Below are 21,494 nucleotides of genomic sequence, written 5' to 3'. Positions count from 1 at the left end.
ATAAAATGATGAAATCAAGCTCTTTCTTGAAAATGTTTATATGTTCTGCAGAGGCTCTCACTACACTGTTTGTGAATATCATAACATAACTTGAAATGGAGCAAAATTCTAAGCATATTTGCTCAGCTGGATGTTGGAATTTGTGACTTTTGGCCATCACTTGCACACTGTAGTGAATATACTGTAATTTGACTTCTTTAAACGTGAAGGTCTAACAGGTTGACATTTTTGATTCAGAGTAAAACTGTTTTAATAAATTGTTTTACTACTTACTTACTTACTTATGGCATTCCCATCAGCCTCAGCTGCACTTTGATTAGCAAATGCTAGTATGGTAAACATGCCTGCTAAACATCAACATGTTAACTATGTCATTAACCGTTTTTCCATTCACATATCTTTATGCACATTTTTGAAGTATTGCGTTAGAAAAGCTGTATGGAAACGGCAATATTCAATGAAACCTTCTCAATTGTGCAAAAATGTTTTCTCTGAAACGACGCTTTGCGTCCTAAACCCGCTGGTGGAAACGTGCCTAATTTGCATTTCTTTTTTGCAACATTTCAAAAGTTCACATAAAGGAGACCTATCTTGCTCATTTTTAGGTTCATGCTTGTATTTTGTGTTTCTACAGTCTTACATGCTTTAATGTTCAAAAACACATTATCAACATTATTCATCTGAAAATGTCAGTTTCAGCACCTGTCTTAAAGCCCCCTTCCCAAAAAGCCCAGTCTCCTATTATGTATATTTAATTTGTGTTGCCGAAAACAAGTCATTTCTACGAACAAACCAATGCTGAAGTTTATTTTTTTTTTTACAGTTCCTGTGGACAAATTACCAGAACGGTACTAACTGCATTGATAACAAATCAAATGTTCTCAACTCTTGGGTAAAATTGACAAAAATAACTGTTTAAGGCTGAATGTGAAGACAAATGCCTGTTGCAATGTAGAAGCCACTTACTTTAACACCTGGAAGAGTGTGCACTGAAACGTACGCGCGAAGACACGCGTGAACACGCACAGAAACATTTTAGAAGGTGTCATAGCATGTGTAAGGAGCTCTGAAGATTCACTGGGGGCCATTCCCTCTCGGGTGTGATTTACAACCTCAGAGTTCTGCTCCTGTTTTTATTAAGCTAATTACAGACAGGTAGATCAGGTACCCAAAAAAAAATATCCTGACTCAGCATGAAAAGCCTTAGTGCTTCCTCACTAGTCTGGACTCCCCACCAATGACTAGCAGTCAAGCTCAGCTCTTTAAATCAGTCAACGCTTTCATGTTGAAGTGTGTCAGACAATCTCAGATTATTATGTCTGTGATGACTCTGACTATGCTGAAAAACGTCTTTGTGTTTACCCCTCCTTGGGCTTTCACACCTACCTCGTTCTATCCGGACTTTCAGTCTTTTCAACAGCCGAAATTTGGTCCAACGAAAAGAGGTAGTCTCGGTGTGGATCAAACTGAACCATGGTCCGGTTCGTTTCTAGTGTGAAAGCAATCTTTGGATGGTTCGGACAGCTGTCGGCAATCAGAGCAGAGAATAAATTAGCAGTTTACTTGTTAAGTGGTAGTAAATGTACAGTGTAGGTTTCAGTTTGTCTCTGAATAAATGCTGCAGCTCCTACAAACCCAAGTAAAGTTCCTGCGTCTTGTTTCTTACCAACACAACAAAACAAAAAGAGCAGCGGTAGCACGGGGAGAGCAGCGGTCAGTTGGGAAAAAAAATCTGAATACAGAAACGAATGTGAGAGGACGGGGAAGCCCATCTACAAACCAATCAATTACAAGTACAGGGAGACGCTGCTCACAAATGTGACGATGACAGGACATAGTTTTGTCATGTAATAGTTCTTTAGTGCGATTGCATAACTGCAGTGTGAAACCAAAACTAACCAGATCAAATGTATACCACGTAATAAAAACATGGACCTTGGTCTGGACTTTGGTTTGGACTTTTATGTCTGAAAAGACCCTTACAGTCCCAGTCATTGTTGGCACAGAGTTGGTCTCATTTTTAGGACTGGCGTTCTGTATTAATTTGCCATCCTACTTTGTCTGTGTCTGTTCTGAATTAACTTGTTAGCTTGTTGTTTGTGTTTTGTCTCTCCTGTCTCCCAACAAATGATGAACATACTTTGGTATAACAGCGGCAGGAAAACGCAATCAAAGGGAGCCCACGGCTCCGAGGAGATGTGTGCAAACTGCGTCACAAGCCCAGCATACAAACCTAAGTGGGCTGCATGTAGCACTGTGCTGTTTCACAGAAAATTTCTTAGCAGGCCTGTTCACACTGTCGCCATTGTAATTACAGCCATTGCAACTGCCTGACTGTCCAGTATAGAATTAGTGACATGAGGTATGAGGCGCGCAGGATGCCTCGAGGACACACAATGACTTTGTCTTCTAATTCCAGAATTAAGATGGCTAAAAGGGGCCTGTTATTAGAAATGTTGGCTTGTGATTAAAGAATAGATAGATGTAGATGAATGTGAGGGAGTATTTTAGAAAGCAGCAGAAATGGTGAGGTGTGTGCGTGTGTGTGTACCATCTGTCCATTAAATACTTATCTAAAAGACGGGACCCTTCCATGCTCAAAGAACTGACTCATTATACGCTTCTCTGAGAACCTCCAAAGTATTTAGTGTTACACTGGGATTACAACCAGAAAATATATACCAACAGGTTGAATTAGCTTTGAATAGAACGTGAAGTCTGTTTTCAAGAAGGACTAGGCAGTAGGGGTGGGAATCGATTGGCACCTCACGATTCGGCCAACGATTAGATTCTAAACCGATTATCAATGCATCTCGATGCAACAATTTTGTACATTTCCATGGGTGATTTTTAAAAATATACATATAAATCTGAGTTTGCTACTCAGTTTGCTAATCACTTTCTTGACAAAGCTTAGATTTTGACATATACAGTATTTGTCACACACAAGTTTTAATGAAATGTTTTGTCTACTGAGGTTTTTGTTTGGTAGTCGTTCCATGCTGAAGCCTTAAACGTGCTTGTGAAAGTCCCCTTCTCTCCCAGTAATCCTCCACGTCAGAGGCTCAGTCATGTTTAAAGGTGGAGAACTAGCTTCTTAGAACATGAAACATGAGGTGGTCAGATGTAATGTGATAAAGTAGATGAACAGCCTATATGTGTTTTGCCTAATTATTTTATGTATGTCTTATTAGATCATTTGTGATTACAAATTATCCCATCCTCTTTCAGTCACTCTGTTTTCTGATTTGTACTTGTCTGGAGACAGTAACTTTTAAATAAAAATCAACACATTTAAAAAAAAAATATATATATATATATAGTTTTTTTAATCGATTAACTTATCAGAATCGATAATCGAATCGTTTTAGAGAGAATTGCGATGCATCTAAGAATCGATTATTATTCCCACCCCTACTAGGCAGACTCTATGTACAAATGCTGCAGATGAACTATGTCTAATGTGTGTATTTGTTTGGTTGTAGAGGTGCATGGGACTGAGAATCCAGTCACCAAAAGACCTCCTTTGGCGGAGGCTTGGTTTTGGCAGGAGTCCGCCAGGAAACAACATCTGAACGAGCGCAAAGCCAAGATGAAGACGAAACAACTAGAGGACCCCCGAACCCCGAAAGTGCTACAGGTCAGATCTAAACCGGCAACTATTTTTGAGTGACAATTCAAGATGAACTTTCTCACCGCTTATTACTTACTCTAATTCAAAACAAAGGGTTAGACGTAACACCACTTCTTTTGATGAAAAGTTCTTCTTACTGTCGTGGCTGTTTTAATGCATTTCAAGGGTAAAAAACAGCAGTGCAACCCATTGAATTTATTTGAAACATGCATTGTCTTACGCATAAAGATTGATCGACTGGATGCGAAATGAAGCAGAAGTGGTCTGCTGTTATTCTGAATATATATCTATATTTACGTCGGGATTGGTTTGTAAGGAACCATAACTGACACCAGTTCATGTATGAGCAGAAAGTCCTAAGTAGTTAACGCTGTTAATTATAAATCTTACACGCAATACTTTTGTAGTTGTGTTGCAGTGGTGGAATGTACAGTAACAAAGTACATTTACTCAAGTACTGTACTTAAGTACAAATGTTGAGGTACTTTACTTTTGTCTTTTCTTTTCATGCCACTTTCTACTACTACTCCGCTACATTTCAGAGAGAAATATTGTACTTTTTACTCCACTACATTCATCTGACAGCTTTAGTTACTAGTTACTTTACACGTTAACATTTTTGCACACAAAACACATGTAGTTTATAAAATGTTATTTTTTTATGAATTAAAACTAGCCAACAATATAACGGCCTACAAGTCCAGTTGAAATGATTAGACCATTAAACACAACAGTTAGGATCGTTTTCAGTTTCTAAAATGGGAGGATTTTTCTGCATTGAGTACTTTTACTTTTAATACTTTAAGTACACTTTCCTGATGATACTTGCATACATTTCTAATGCAGGACTTTTACTTGTAACAGAGTATTTTTACAGCATGGTATTAGTACTTTTACTTAAGTAAAGGATCTGAATACTTCTACCATCACTGTTGTGTTGTAACCTGTGCTTTATTTGAACAGGCACAGATACTGAAGAAAAAATCCAACGAAACAGAATCTTAGTGCAGCGTAATTTTGCATAAATATAGGCCCTATTTGCTCTCCAAAAATGTTTTCTCTTTTTATTCCAAACGTTGCATCCCATCTTATATTCTGAGTTACAGAATCAGTCTTACAGTAGTTGTATATGGCACAGTGCAGTGACATGTCTGCCTATCAAGAGCAGGCAGTGACAAACCGGTCAACAATGTGCTGTGTGAGCAACATTGTCTGGTACAGTAGTGCCCTCCTCTGGGCGCTCTTTCACTCAAACGTACATAACACACGTGCACAGACACACTCATTATCACTGACATCACATGGTCTTACATTCAGTCTCGGGGACTTGCCCTAACCTTAATCATGTCTAATTACAACTCTTACTATAACTTAACCCTCACTTTTTTAAAACCAAAAACCCAGTTTCAATCCTAAACTTGCATTTCTTCCCTGATGTGGAGAAGATTTCTGTCCCCATATAGAAGATGAGTCCCTATTAAGTAATTTTGTGAACATTTTGTCCCCGCAACGTGACTAATACAAGCACACATCAATGTGCTTTCATATCTGTAACTGTTATGTGAAAATGTATTTGTTGATACATTCAATTGTTGTCCAAGAATGTGAGTGTTTTCTGTGTTTTGATAACTGTTGCAAGGCCTCATGTTTGAAACTGACTTTAGACCAATATGGTGATGTCTTTCCACTTTTAGAATACTTTTAGTACTAACTCATTTCATTTCAATAAATTCGCATTTATTGATGAATTTCTAAGCATGTATTACGGTGGCCCTGAAGGACAAAACACGGCATTTCAGAAAACACAACAGCAAAAGATATATATATATATATATATATATATAATATATGCGCTGTGATGTTTTTTTTGATTAGTTTTTCATTTAAACATCTGATTAGTGTTTAACTAATCTTGCATGTATTTGTTAGTGCTACTGACAGTTATTTGTAATGTAATGTTTTATTATTGTGTGCACCTGCCCGGGGACTGCAGATGGAAACTAGTATTAGCTAACTCTGGTACAAAACATCTTTTCGTAAGATTAATGTATTTTGTACATTGTCCCTGACAAATAAACTAATTAAATAAAATAAAAATAAAACGTAACATTACACAAAACAGAACGGCATTTCACAAAACACAACATTTCATGTGAAATGTTGTGTTTTGTGAAATGCCGTTGTGTTGTGTCCTTCAGGGCCACCGTAATGTACAAAGTGAATAGAAGCGTCATTAGCTGCCTTAGGAAAGAGACTTGTCTTAGCTTCAATAATTGCTCATTATGAGCAAATTGATGATGAAAAGTGATATTGTTCTTTCCTCTACGATGGAATGCGTCTGTTGGCGGTTTAATGCAGTCTATTCTTAAACACTCGCTCACCATTTTACAATTTCAAAAAACTTCCTGGAAAACCCATAATAGGGTGCTGTACAAACACAGATATTCTTCCTGTTTCATGCAAATGAGCTTGGGGCCTACTATGCATGTGGAGGCCCAAATACTGTATGTCTCAACATGGCAAACAATTGTGTGCATTTGCTCATTTTCTCCCTCACTTAACTCCTTGCTTGCAGCAAAACAAAAAACAAAATCAAACAAAAAAAAAACATAAGCGAAAGGGGTGCAAAACAATTGTCGAGATCATTAGAAGCAACAAAAGAGAGAATGCAGTAAAAAGGAGTTGTGCAGCTGGGCAGGGGGAGGATCTTCAGACAGCTGGTGTCAAGCATGGATGCACTTCATTGTTTGTTCTTGTGAGGTCAAAAACTGTACACAAAATAACATGTGTCGCCGTCAGCTGGGGTCGGGTCCCATTTGTTATCTTTATTCCTTGAACATAAACACATTTGTTTTTGTAAAGTAAAAGTCTCCTTTGCATCCCATTCATATTAGTGTTTTTACACCAGTTGTCTTGATTTTCACTTCTTTTTCCTAATCTTTGGCCTCATCAAACCTTTTTTTTAATACTGCACTTGATACAATAATAATACAAGTGTGTGTGGTAATCAAGCTAAACCTACAATTTCAGCTTTGTTCATGGATCGCAAATTATGGAGACCAAATATTTTATGGCAATAAAGTGAAAGTAAATGAAGATTACAATATGACTGATTGTCATTGAAACAGAAAACCTTGAAGGGGAACCCCACCGATTTTACACAGTCTGTTTACTGGTCTACTACTTTTCGTGGCTCCAATGGGTGGGGGGGGAGAGAGAGAGAGAGGGGGAGAGAGAGCTGATAAGGTTCATGGCAGACTGCGCCTCCTCCTGCCCTTCTCTCTCATCTTCAGCCAACTAATCATAAGACTGGACCCTTTGATTCCACTGGCTGCCTGATACACTGTGTGTGTACACATGGATACAATAGGCTTTATGGTAAGTGTGTGTCTGTGCACATCCATACAACAGGAATAGTCTGCACTGTATTCACGTGGGTGTATGAACGTGTGTGGCCGTGGCTACCTGCTAAGTCGAGCAGTCTAGCCACTCGTGTTCCACTCCAGCAGACTCCCATCAATAATATTGGCTGAACTTTCTGCTTGCCTTACGGCAGCTCATAAAAATGTTAGCTATAAATGTGTGTATTTGTGACGTTTTTACAAGACACACAGAAGTATTTTATTTCTCCATTCTTTTCCTTGGACGGAGCACATTCCTTGGCCTCAAACTTAAGTCAAACTTATACACTTACTGTATTTCTTGTCTGGAGATTAGATTTGATTGACTTGGTTTGGTTTAGTTTAGTTTATTAGTTTATAATGTCGTGGACAGTCCCCCTTAATCCACTGTACAGTAAAAGGAGCAGCTTTAGCCTCTACGGCTAATTTCCAGCTGTAGTCCCCGGCCAGTTGACAATAGGCGTTCTAAAATACAATAAATTACACTACATCTATGACAGCAGGCCTAAGCAAAAATGATTAAAACATACAAACACGCAAGCTCAAACAAGCAAGCACAGGTGATGGCAAAGGCATTAAAGCAGTCCATGCAGTAAAAAAAATACAAAGGAGACCAGGGACAAGAGAATAGTCACAGAGGCCACATTGAAAGCACCTACAAGACATAACATGGAGGCAGGCAGCAGACATGGAGCGGCAGCAACACTCAGTACATTTACATGCACACCAATATTCCACTATTATTCCGAATATGACATTATTCCGAATTTGATACATATCATGTAAACAGCATATTCTGGTTGGATATTCAGAATAAGGCCTTTTTCCGAATATAGCATTTTCCTATTAAGCCACGTGGGTTATTCCGGTATTATTTGGGTTTTAGAGGCATTCTTTGGACATGTATACCGCACATTTGGAATATGCGTCTCAATCTGGGTTTTTACCCCAGTTTACGGCCTTTTGCCTGTTTATGGATTATGGTCAGCTCTGTGCGTTGCTGTGGTTGCTGTACACAAACCAACCAGCCAACAGTTTGCAAGGCTGCAGACCCGATAAGAAGGAGAAACACAGCTACTTTTAAACATTATCAGAGACTTGGATATCAACAGGTTTTTGGATATTCGCACACATCGCTACGCCGACCTTTTCAAGAAGCTGGTTGATGGAATGAAAGAGGGACGCTGTGTTCACACGGTCCAACAAGTCCGCCACCGCTGGAAAACTTTGAAAAAATCCTGTTTTGCACAGCTACATGTAAACGGGAATATTAATGGAATATTCACTTTCATTAGCCATGTAAACAGCTTAGTTGGAATATCGTCTTTTTCGGAAATTGGGCAAAAAACGGAATATTCTGTGCGTGTAAGTCAATGACTATGTCACATCAAACACACATCACATCTGACAGGTTAATGCGTGCAGTTATAGTTATCGGACAGCCATGTTTTAAGGTGTGTTGTAAAGGTGGAATATGTATGTATATCTTTGATAGTAGTGGGCAGTGAATTCCAGTTTTGTACTGCTGTATGAAAATGACAATTGACCAAATGTGCTTTTCCTGAATGGAATTAGAAGGTCACCTTGTGTGGTGCTTCTGGTGATCTGACTGCTGCTGTTACGTTGGATTTTGAAAGAGTTCAAAGGCGGAGGAGCGGTGTTGTGCAGAACTTTGTAGACCAGACAGATGTTTTTGTATTTGATTACATCTTCCCAGCTCAGCAGTTTACGGTTATTTAGGATAATGCAGTGATGTGAACTGTTAGGCTTGGAAGTAGCTTTTCTTTAGTATTTTTGTCTACTTCGAAATGTGCTAAATAGTTACTGTCGTTAGTATTGGTATTAATGATTTTCTCCTTGCTCGTCCTTTTCAGAGCGCCTGCCAGCAGGAACTGGACAGGGTTTTAGAGGAGGTCTCCAAAATAACCTCTGAGGATAACCGAGGCCCGCTGGAGAATCTGTACGAGCTCAAGTTTCCTAACTGTGACAGACATGGACTGTACAACCTCAAACAGGTGAGACATGGACACAGCACTGGCCTCACATCCCACCATTTCACCTGAACGCACGCACGCACGCACGCGCGCACACACACACACAGCTAAAATTAAGCTAACAAAAACACGATACAACGATAACATAACAACAAATTAACAATGAAAGAAACAAAATCGACATACTGCATTTACTCAAGTAACTGAAAATTGAAGATCACATATATGAAAACTAGGGCCGGGACTTTAACGCGTTAATTAAGATTAATTAATTACGGGACTTTAATGCGTTAATTAAGATTAATTCCGCAAAAAATAAATAACATAATTTTAACCACACTTATTTTTGCACCGCAGAACGTTTTTCAATGAATGAGTTTCGACGGACCGATTATACTGGAGCACCAACTAGCGTTCTTGACTTCCGACAACAACAAACCACAGTGAACATGAACGAAGAAGCTGACGAGACCGCTTTGCTTGGCCCCGTGGATGGGAAATTTTGTTTTAAAAAACGAAAGGATGGAAGCGTCGACAAATATCACCTCAACGCAAAACACATAGGAGTTAGCGTGGACGTTAGCCCGACTCCGAGTAAAGTTACAAGGACCCACGCCCAACCCACACTCCACCAGATGACTGGTTTCAGGACCAGGGTAACTAATATTTATATGCAATTAAAATGCGATTAATTTCGATTAATTAATTACAAAGCCTCTAATTAATTAGATTAATTTTTTTAATCGAGTCCCGGCCCTAATGAAAACACACTTTTACCCATAAGATGACTATTAAAATAAATGCATAATAGAGCTAATGTTAAGGCAACTCACCATGGAGACGCCACATGCAGACTGTAATAATTATTGGTTTGCACGGCTCATGTCTGCAGGGGTGCAGCGGAGGCCAGGTCTCCATGGCAACCATGTACTTTTATAATTACTCTCTGGAAAATAAACTAGTTCAAAATAAGACAAAAAGCAGTATAAAACAAGGCAGTTAACAGTATAAAATGACGATGATGATATAATAAATCATATAAAAGTTGAAATGAATATACCGTGACAGTGATGGCAAGTGGGTACTGTATTTTGTAGCACTCTCCTTACCGTTTTTTTCCATATCAACTCCAACGCTAATTTATCACTTTTCAAACATCAAGTCAAATCTCAAATGCACGGACGGCAGAAGATGGCTGCTCTCTGCGGGTGGAAACCTTTAAGAATGTCACAATACTGGCCACACGTCAATCAGTGATGTCACAGCAGGTGGTTTCCACCCGCTGTCAACGGCAAAACACCTGCTGTGACATCACTCATTGAGGTGTTGGCCAGTGTTGTGACATTTCTGTGAGTGTCAGCCCATAGAGAGAGCAGTGCAGCAGCAGCAGCTCTGTGGGGATTCACTGGCGACTTACTGGTTCATGGTCAACAGGAACACAAGGGCAAGGAGAGACGTCAGGGCTTGCACATGTCATCAGGTTTGAAATTCTGCCGGTAGTTCTGCCTGTATCATGATGACCACTGACTTCGATGATAGAACAGGCTTCTGTTGTGATCAGTGTGTGCCTACACGTGTGTACACATGTTTTAGATTGGTCCAAATTGATCACCAATTTTTTTTTTCCTTGGTTGCTTTTTCATCTTTAGCTTTTTTTTAAACACCCCCCCCCCCCACACACACACACACACACACACACACACACCCCACACACACACACACACACACACACACACACAACAACAACACTTGTATCAGCCTGGCAAAAATACATAATCTCCCCCTCACTCCACCTGCCACCGCTCTCCACACAACCACCCCCTCCACCCTTTTTTTTTAGCTCACACACCCTCCTCTTCCTTAACACTGCTCTCTATCGCACACACACACACACACACACACACACACACACACACACACATGCGTGTGGAGATGTTGTCATCATGAATGAGGCAACAGCTTCTGAGCTCAAGGTTACAAGGCAATAAAAGTGTTTGGCGTACTTCATGGGAAGACTTTTGTTAAGCCGAGGAACGAACTGTGCTTCCGACCGGGGGGGGGCGGGGGGGCTTGAATTTGAATTCTGCTCATCCATAGAAATCAGTGGGACAAACAAGGTCACATATCCAGTGTTTCCTTACGGGCATAGTAGAGCAGAAAAGAAGATTTGAATAGGCGCCACAGTTTCCTAAAGCAGGGCTCTTAACCACTCAGCCAATTTTCATCACTGGTCACAAACAACAGCATTGTTTCGGACCGGAGTCCTCGGTTCCCAGGGAGGAACACTGTACCTCCTCAACACCCGGCTCCCTTTCGGAGTTGTCCCTCCTTGTCGCGGGGTAATTACTGTAACTGTCACTTTTTTTGTTCTTTCTCATCCAAGGAAGAAAATGGAAAGTCTTTTCTTTTCCCCCAGCTCTTCATTCTTTGGGCATCCCCCTCCGCGGCCGACCTGCGTGCGGCGTAAACTGTGTCCACTTTAATTACGACCTTATTTCTGAGTAGAGGGGGGGCTCTGTGGGGGGGCGTGTGTGTGTGTGTGTGTCAGTGACGGCATGTGTTGCTGTGGATGGGTTGTGATTTGGGGGCATGACCTGAGGATGGGCTGTTATTGGGCAAGTGGTTTCCCACCCGAACCACAACCCTCACTCTCATCCAATAGGCCCCCGCCACCACAAGATCCACACGCACACACATCTCAAGCCACCGTACGCCATGCTTCATTAACGCACCCCTTGCTTCTCACTGTGAATCCCCTCCCTGTTTTAGTTTTTTTTTCCAGTATTTTCCAACTTGTCCTGTTTGTGTTTTTCTTCCTTCTTTCGCAGTGCAACATGTCCACCCACGGCCAGCGGGGCGAGTGCTGGTGCGTTAACCCCTTAACCGGGGTCCAGATTCCAGCAACGCCTAAAGTCAGAGGGGATCCCAACTGTAACCAGTTTCAGGAGGATCTCAGAGCGATGCCCACTGCAACAGAGGCTTACTAGCACCGTCCAGCACATCCTATGACAGGGTTGGGTTTTCTTAAAAATTCTAAATCTGGGAGGATTTTACCACGAATAGGGTTATTTTATCAACATGTAAAGAAGTCGATATATTTGAAGGCTTTGTCTCTTCTTCTTTTTTAATTTACACTAGTTTTAGGTGAAAGTATCGCTGCACTTACTATAGGATGAGGTTGGCATTATTCTAGTTTTCCTGTTGTCAACAAATCCCGTGTCCGTCTCTGTGCTTTCCGACTATTCTAGCTTGTCCTTGAGACTCAAGCCCATGTACTCCTACTAAAGATGTAAATCTGTAACAAGGAGGATTACATATTTAGTGTTTTTTACCTGTCCTAAAGCAGCTGGCCCCTGTAGTTTTTAGCAAACTTTACTTAAACTGAAGAAAATGGTAATTTGTTGGGGACTATTTCTAACTGCGGATTAATACACATTTGGTTTACACATACATTTTTATGGATGCATGACAGCAGGACGGTTTATGTGGGCTTATGTGGCACACTTGCCAGTTGGATCTTTTCATTGTTGCTTTCAGTTGTTTTTTTAATGGGATTTGTTGACAATAAAAAAAAAGAAAAAAAAAAAGAATATTGCCAGCCTTATCCTTTAAAGCTGCATTAATTGATTGTTGGGGCCACTTAGGGGCAGCAGAACAAGCTATAAACATATTATCTTATAGCGAATGTGTCAGCAAACAGAGCAAGATTAGCATTCTTTTGGAGTCGTTTTTTTTACCCCCTTGACAAAAGTAAGTCTAATCTTCACTCTTATTTTAACTCTTTAGATCTTCACCAACTCCTGAGAAAAATATCTTGCTCTTAAGCTGCTAAATGCTCCTCTATAAATGCAAACTTTGTCCCGCTGCTGTTTGGTGCTGTGCAGCTAGTGTACAGTGGGTACAGTGGGTAGGTTAATGGGAGCGGGGAGACAAACGAAAACGGGAAGGTTTCGGGTCAGAAAACCAAAACAATGAGCTATAAGAGACTGTATGCTCTTTGGAGCTGAGATGAACTGCAGAGTTGAGAATTGTCTGTAGGTTTGTCTCTGAGTGACCACTTTCACATTACACGTAGTTATTTTATCTGTTTTTAGCATGGGAATATTGATTAGTGCAGCTTTAAGAATAACCTTAGAAAATGTTATGATTTTGTATTTCTTTTTAGGGCGACAATGTAACATCTATTCAGTACTACAGAACAAAAATATTGACTTGTGGCTTACTCTACAAATATGTACAGTATATCTAATTGACACTGCCACAGTTACATTAACCAATAAATAAAAACGTTCTGCATTACTTTCTAAAGGTATAATCACATGAGAATAAGTTGACGTGAATTTAAGACATCATTTTACGTAATAATAATAACGCAGAAATAACGCGTACTTGAAGAAGACGAGCCTCGATGTTGAGCCGAGGTTAAAGACTTACAGGTGCTCCTTGAATTCCTTTTGACATTTCAAATATTTGTAAGCGCAAGCTACACGTCATTTTAGTGCCAACATGTTGTGTAATCTTGTTTCCATGAGTAAATACTCTGCAAGCAGGCAATTAAACGTTTTATCACTGTCATGCTTTTCACTGATTACATCTTGTAAAGTCTCCCTGTTGATGCACCAACTTTGCTTCCTACATTGTTAGCTGTAAATTAATTACATTCAACTCTGCTCCGACAATCTTAACTCAAGATGTAAAATCCGACACCATCCAAGTGTTTCTATAAATCCACACGCATCAGTTTGGTTAACCGCAGAGAGCTGTTGCTGTTTGTCAGCAGTTTTCTCACCAACAATTGTCAGTTCCAAATAAGTGTCACTGAAGACAAATGGCACTTAGGGCAATAATGCTGGAAACGTGTGTGTGTGGCGTGTGTGTGGCGTGTTGCTGGGGTTAATGATGAAGTGTTGACATAAGGAGGGATTATGATGGGGGGCTGACAGTGACAAATGTGATACTAAGTGGGTAAAGGTGTCTATGAATAAACCAACCCAAGTACGCCAATGCATGCACACACACTTGCCCTGCACATCCCAGTCTAAAAAGAGGTGTACAGCAGAGAGATATTTGGGGGGGGGGGGGGGGTATTAATAATGATTCTGAATGTCCCTGACAAAACTAGATACAGGGACCTTCGTGGTAATGTATCTAACTTTGTGCAGTGTTGTCTCACTTTAAGAGGCTGTTCTGGAACAATTCTGCCATCCATTGGCTTTAAGCAATGGAATGTTTTTTATCTTATATCAAAAATGTATCTGTAATCCATTGCACCACTGTAAAAACACACAGCAAGTTGGTTATTCAGCAGATGCTGCGTAATCACTAAGTTGTTATTCCTGCTGCGATTATGGAAGTATTTGCAACGGCTTGCATGTGACTTAGAATAACAGTTTCGTAACCTTCTGACATGTCAACACGTCCTTTCATAAGTGAAAGTTATGGTGACATTCTCATGAATCCCAGTGGCACGATGATTCTCTAAACCTCCGAGGGTTTTTAAAATGTGACTGCATAGATACCATGTTACAAATCTTAAATCGCTGATATCAGCCTGAATGGAGCAAGAGCTCTATCGGTGTAAGACGAGATACAGAAATTAGAGTGTTAACCGTTAACCCAGGGGTCTTCAACATTTTTTAAGCCAAGGACCCCTTAACTTAAAGAGAGACGGTAGTCTGGCTATCGCCAGACCAAGCTCAATCTTTTAAGATTGAACATTAGTCTGGGGAGTCTGCTCTGTATTTTCTACTGCACAAGAGGCGTGATCAACGGGCACAGTTCAAATGACTCTGCACGCAATTGGATAGTCCTTCAACCAATCAGACCAACGATCCGGGTGACGTAGCAGCGACAGCGGCATCAACGGGTCGCTGCGCTTCGGTGGCCGTCACGTTGAATGTAAACAAGAAGCTGCTTGGTCGCTTCTCTATCGTCATCGTGTTAAACCCACCAATAGCGCGCCAGGTGGATAAGCCAGTTTGTGATTGGTCCCCGCAAATTTGTAATGGAAGCAGAATAGATAAACGTACAGGTTTCCAGCCTGAGCTGCAGGGTGAAATCAAATCGCCGGCAGATCGGGCTGGGTTTACCCAGTCTAGGAAGACGGAGCAAATTACATATTAAACAAAAATAATGTGTAGGGTTAATGTGGCTCGGGAAAGGAAAGTTTGGGGTCCCCTGCTGGAGCTGCTACCCCCGCGACCCGTTACCGGATAAGCGGAAGAAGATGGATGGATGGATGGATGGATGGAATGTGTAGGGTGACCTAAAGCCTTTATAATATACCTTTTTGGTGCATAGCTATTAAAATAATTGTTGCCATTATTTTATACATCATGTTTTAATGTTAAACATGGCACAGTGAATCCTTAGGATTAACTGTGGATGGCTACCTTAGTGACTACCTTACCTATAGGCCAGTGGGCCTATCATTAATGGATTTTTTTTCACAAATAGGCTGGACCATGTTAATCCCTGACAACACATTTTTTTTTTTTTTTACTGAAACGGGGGTGTATTGAACACCCTGTTGTGTGCGCAAGCACTCTGCCTTTTTATTACCACGAGTTAACAGACACGTCTCTACTGATTGGGTATCACCTGTGACACAGCCAATCAACGAGAGACACACCCACCAAACAACAGAAAACATATCTCAAAGTAGTTTCACACCGTTCCGAGGAAACATGTTCAACCAGGAAACCGTAGCAAAACGGTGCACACCGTTTTGATACGTTTTATATTTGCTAATAAGATTCGTGTTAAGACATTTTAGTTTTTGAAGAAAAAATAACAAAACTTAATAATTTGGTGGCCCCCCTGCAGTAAGTCTGAGGACCCCCTAGGGGTCCCTGACCCCCTGTTGAAGATCTCTGCGTTAAGTGTGAATTATACTGGCCGCAGCCCAGCTGGCGCGACAAGCATACCCTGGAAATCCAGAGTTCTTGCGAGAGCACAATTTGAATTTGCTCAGCGAGTCACTCTGGCATTGAGTAATGATGCTCATTAACTATGCCCTTGTAGCCGAGCTGCACCAATCACATCGGTGTATCTGATATAGGCGGGCCAGAGGCGAGCTAAACAGATGATGAGTTTAATCTACCAGTTAGCTCCGCTGGTAGCTAAGCATGTGGGGCTCTGGATACGTCACCCTGTGTATTGTTGTGATTGGTTGTAGTCCAATTGCGTGCAGTGAGATTTTCAAATGCATTCTTGGTGCCGCCCCTCGAGTTGGGCGACTTTCATTACTCAATGCCAGAACCTTAATCTTTCGGATTTGGGTCTGGATTTCCAGGCTACGACAAGCATGCAACGTAGCCTTGGTTAGCTGCTCCTCAGATCTCTGCAGGGTAAATCCAGACAGCTAGCTAGACTATCTGTCCAATCTGAGTTTTCTGTTGTACGACTAAAACAACCTTTGAACGAACACGTTCCACCAAAACAAGTTCCTTCCCGAGGCTATTTTGCAGCGGCACCGTTGCTCAGCCCGACGTTTAGCGCTGCCCATGACGATTGTGATTATAGACATGCCAATAAACCAGAGCATCTTTTTCTTCCATCCCAGAATGCTTTGTGGTGTAGCCAGACCCTCCTCCGCAGCACTGTGAAAATAGGTCTGGCAATGCGAGACTCCTTTTGCACTAGCAAGTTAATAAGCAGTTAAGAACTAGATGGTAATGCCTATTTTTCTTTTATCATGCAGAAAACATTTTAATTACTGTTTTTTATTTTTGTTTTAATAATGTTTCATTGTTGGTTAACGGTTCAACAGTTAATCCTTAACATCTCTAGAAACAAATATATGCATGCGGATGCATCTTTCAGGTCAAACTGACAGTTTGGATCTTCTCAAGTCAAATTAAATGCAGTACTCACATGTCATATGTACGGTAAAAGAGTTATTGGTCCCTTTAGTCATTCCTCCTCTCCATACTAAAATGCATTCTAAAGTTCAGATGAAGCTGATATGAGGCTTCAGCAGTCTGAGTTACCCAAATCATGAGGATACGTTCCAAATGTAAAGTCTTTTTAGTGCCAAATTCCCTCTGTGTTTCCACGGCTAGTATTTCCTTGCTGAGCTGGCAGGCAGATCTATCCCAGTAGTCACGTGTAGCTTTGTTGCGAGGAAACAACCCCAGCAATAAATCTACACACTGGCAAATCAAACATACCCAGGACTAAAAGCAGTGGTGGAATGTAATGGAGTACATTTACACAAGTACTGCACTTAAGTACACATGTGAGGTACTTGTGCTTTACTTGAGTCTTTTCTTTTCATGCCACTTTCTACTTCTACTCCGCTACATTTCAGAGAGAAATATTGTACTTTTTACTCCACTACATTCATCTAACAGCTTTAGTTACTAGTTACTTTACAAATTAAGAGTTGTTTGCACACAAAACACATGTAGTTTATTATAAATTAAAGTACCCAACAATATAACTGCCTACAAGTCCAGCTGAAATGATGAGATGATGATTAAACACTGAACAGTTTCAATCGTATCCAGTTTCTAAAATGTGAGAATTTTACTTGTAATACTTTAAGTACATTTTCCTGATGATTCTTACATATTTTTACTTTAGTAAAAAGTAAGACTTCATTTTATGGCTAAAAGTAGCTATAAAGTAGCTTCAGCTAATGTTTGGAACGCATGTTTGCACAAAGCGAGGACTGTAGATTTTATCCCACCCATCTTGTAGTGTGTCGTCACATTAGGAAGGAATCGACCCATAACTCATTAAATGTTCATAAAGCTTCAAAGTATTGTATTACGGCAGACTTGAAAAAATCTAATAAAAAGGTCTTAATTTTCTTGTTCAGGCACAATCAATGTAGAAAAGATTAGACTTTTTACTGACTAATTGAAATATTTGATTGTACAGGCAACAGTTAGGTCATTTTTATATATATATACACACACACACACACACACACACACACACACACACACACACACACACACACACACACACACACACACGTTTTTATGTTATACAGCTGAAGTCCATGAAACGTAAGGCTTTCAAAAGTCCCCAAACAAAAGTCACCATTGATTTGCGATCAAATGATTCAAGACTTGGGTGTAAAGAAAAGACTACTTTGAAGTTCTGGCCAAAAGTGTATCATATGAGACCACTCCTGACTGGCTTTGGCCTTGTAACCTTATACATGTGCCAGAGTGCCAGTTAGCTGAGCACCAGTCCCAGAAGCGCTCTTTCAACTACAGCTTTACAGCTTTGTTCAGTTTTTGTGACACTGTTTCTTTTCTCTAATTTTTTTTTTATTTTGTCTTATTAATGCTGGTTCTTTGGCAGCGAGTTTGCTTTAAAAAAAAAAAAAAAAAAAAAATTGACAGCTTGGCTTGGTGTCACACATGGATCTCAGGCGTCCTCGGGTTGTTCAGCACATTTAATGCTAGTTTGAAGCTGGCCTTTTCTGAAAACAAATCAAAACAAGTGTCTTTTGTTTTGGGGTTTGATAGATCAGGCACAATGGGCTGAGGAGGGTAGTTTAGCAGTGGGAATAAGAGTGGGGGTGAGTATGTGTGTGCTGGTGTGATTGTGTGTGTGTGTGTGTGTGTGTGTGTGTGCAAAAGCACATGTGCGTGTATTGGCCTGGAGAGCCCAAGATCTGCCCTACTTTCAGGCTAGTATTTCTTTTGTTAGCATTCAACAACTTCCCTTGATATGTTGATGGTGGGTCTGCGTCTAAGACTTGCGGAAGCTGTACTTGTTGAATGTTAACAAAATAATTGTTGTTTTTATCTTTCTTAAAATGACATGGTGCTCCGATGTTAGCAGGAAGTACACAGCAGAGACATTTATTTGTGAATATGGAAAAAGGAGCCAAGTGTTATGTTTCAGCTTCGTAGAAAGACTGGTTAGAAAAAGAACTTGATGCCGAAAAATGCAGCGTTACAGAGGCTAGTGGAAGCTGGGGGCATGGGAAGACTTCAGCTCTCTATAGGGCAGAGAGTAGCAGTGCTGGGAATCTGGACAGAGGTGGTTATGCACTTGTATATTTGCACTGTGCAAAGGGGGCAAGCATATAAATCATCTTCAAGCTAATACGTGTTTATCTAGCCTAGATCCATGGCATGATAGATCCTTGAAGCAAAACACATCTCAATCTCGAAGGAAAACATCTTTATTACAACTTGGCTAGTAGTTCTATCGGTTCTTTTAAGTTTTACATAGTATTATACTCCCTTAATGAATTGCTGAGGGTCTCGGAGCACAGTGATGTCGCAAAAAATAAATCGGATGAGGCAAGATTCTAGATGAATGCGTTTGACTACGGCAAAAATGGTAGCTCCAAGTTGATCCAGAAAGTTGCTGTGTAGTCTGTAATGGCTGTTTTCAACCATAGACAGTAGATAGTGAAGTCACTTTTCCGGTGAGCGCTGAGCGTTACTGCTCAGCCTCAAACTGTGCTTGCTGACGTAAATGTGACGTGAGCAACCTGTCTGAAAGTTGGAAGTCTTCTGGTAGCTGTGCCAAGAGAAATCTCAATCACTCCGAATCTTGCAGAGATGGAGAGCGTAGGTATATGTAAGGAGATGACATGGACGCAGGCTAATTATTGCTAACTAAAATGCTACTTAACATTAGTAATTCAACTTTTCAACTAATGTAATTCGAAAACTGCCTGCGAGCTTCTCCTAACTATACAGTAATTCCTCTACTATGTGACAGTAAGTTGCGTGGTTATGATACAATCGTTAGCCTATTTTTATAAAAACGTCTACTACGGAGCCATAACGTAAGATACAAGGTAATGGAGCCTTTTATACATTGTTGTGTTTCTTTAGAAATAAACAATGGACAAATAGAGTCTTTAAATCCTTCAGATGTAAAGTTATTTGCTGTCAAAGTGACGCCAAAATGAATGGCAGTCAATGGAATGCTAACGGGGGGTGATGGCTTGTTAGCCTAGAATCTCCCCATTGGAGGTACGCTTTCCAGATGCACGCTTAGTCCCTTGTTTTCAATGGACAGTTTGGTTTGTGATTTTACCGTTTGCTTTCGTTTTCTCGTCCTAATAATAGGTCTAACTTAACTGAGGGTTTGTTTACAACCTGTCTGACCACTAGTGTTTCTAGCCCAGTCAGACTTATTTTAGCGATGTAGCTGCATTCTGAGAGCTCAGCAATTACTTTGGTGAGTACAAAGTCGAATTGACGCTCATAGAAAACTCCGCTGTATATCAAATCAAGAGCTTCCTAAACAGACAGCATGACTGGGAAAGGACTCAGCCAGCCGGTGCTGTGCCAGCAGTGGCATTACACACGGCCATTCACTCCGTTATCTTCATTAAATCGCCTGCAAACGACACCAGGCTGCTACAGTATAACCACACAGAACTCTACATACATCAGACTGCTTGGTTATAACTCGACTGAGCCAGACATTTCTTTATTCTAGGCTGAGATAGAGGGCATAGCGCTGCAGTGTTTACACTGTATACATTAGCCAGCAGCTAGCGGACTTCCTCTAATCATAGCTCAATCCGACAGAACAGTGAATATCAGAATTTGTTTAAACAGAGCAGATCATTTTGGGAGCTAGAGCAACAAGTTAGGTGTGTGTGTGTGTGTGTGTGTGTGTGTGTGTGTGTGTGTGTGTGTGTGAGAGAGAGTGATAGAGTGAGAGGAGAAAAACGTGACTCTTACACTGAGCTGAAATGGAACCACTGTGCTGCAACGTGTCTTTCTGTTTAATTAAAAGGTATTCACTTTTAAGGATTCTACAGTATTGAAGGAAAAAAATCCCAAAATTAAAAAACGAACACCTACCTAACAAACAAATAGTCGAATATTCAGGTCCATCCCTGTTTATTTTAATGCAAACGTGTACATTAGCAGGAATGTAGCACAACATGGAAGTGAAAGCAGTGCTCTGTTGCAGTGCATTAAAAAGATGTTATCCCTAAAATCACTGAATAATCCCGATAAATAATCCCAATCTCAATATTGATCAAAATAATTGTGATTATCATCTTGGCTATAATCGTGCAGCCGTAGTACAAAGAACAGACTACAGAACTACACAAGTTGCACATGTTAGATTGCTGGTTTTATTTGCCTTTAGTCCTTTTCACACGGGACTAGTATTACCTGGGGACCTCGAGTCATTTGTAATAACTGCGGAGGTCGTCTGTGATCTTAATCCCGTGCGAATCTGCTCTCTCTGCAAAGTTAAAATTCAACTGCAAATGACCTACCATATTTCGCCAAACACAGAGGTTGTGTGATAATATTAGTCCCGTGTGACTTAGCATCTCTGTGAATCGTGGTTGTATTGGCTGCGTTGGCAGGTTCTGACAGATCCATGACATCATATGTGGGGAATAATGTGAGTAAATAAAGTAAAATACAGACTTGGCTTATCCCGTGCAAATGCGCCACACAAAACACACTGTAGACGTGGAGGGGGATCATTTCTAAATCACATGAGGTCCTG

General features: G+C 40.6%; 1 protein-coding gene across 1 annotated transcript in view; it reads left to right on the top strand.

The window, feature by feature from the left end:
- igfbp2b (insulin-like growth factor binding protein 2b) overlaps positions 1-13,604 on the top strand; it is a 30,540-nt gene extending 16,936 nt beyond the window's left edge. The window contains exons 2-4 of the mRNA XM_031296537.2: positions 3,486-3,640; positions 8,910-9,050; positions 11,858-13,604. Coding sequence (XP_031152397.1) covers positions 3,486-3,640; positions 8,910-9,050; positions 11,858-12,016 — 455 coding nt within the window. The 3' untranslated portion in view covers positions 12,017-13,604. The remainder of the gene's footprint in view (positions 1-3,485; positions 3,641-8,909; positions 9,051-11,857) is intronic.
- Positions 13,605-21,494: the final 7,890 nt, after the last annotated feature.

Source organism: Sander lucioperca, chromosome 8 (genome assembly GCF_008315115.2).
Source record: "Sander lucioperca isolate FBNREF2018 chromosome 8, SLUC_FBN_1.2, whole genome shotgun sequence".
NCBI lineage: Eukaryota > Metazoa > Chordata > Actinopteri > Perciformes > Percidae > Sander > Sander lucioperca.
This window is presented reverse-complemented; position numbering and strand designations above follow the sequence as displayed.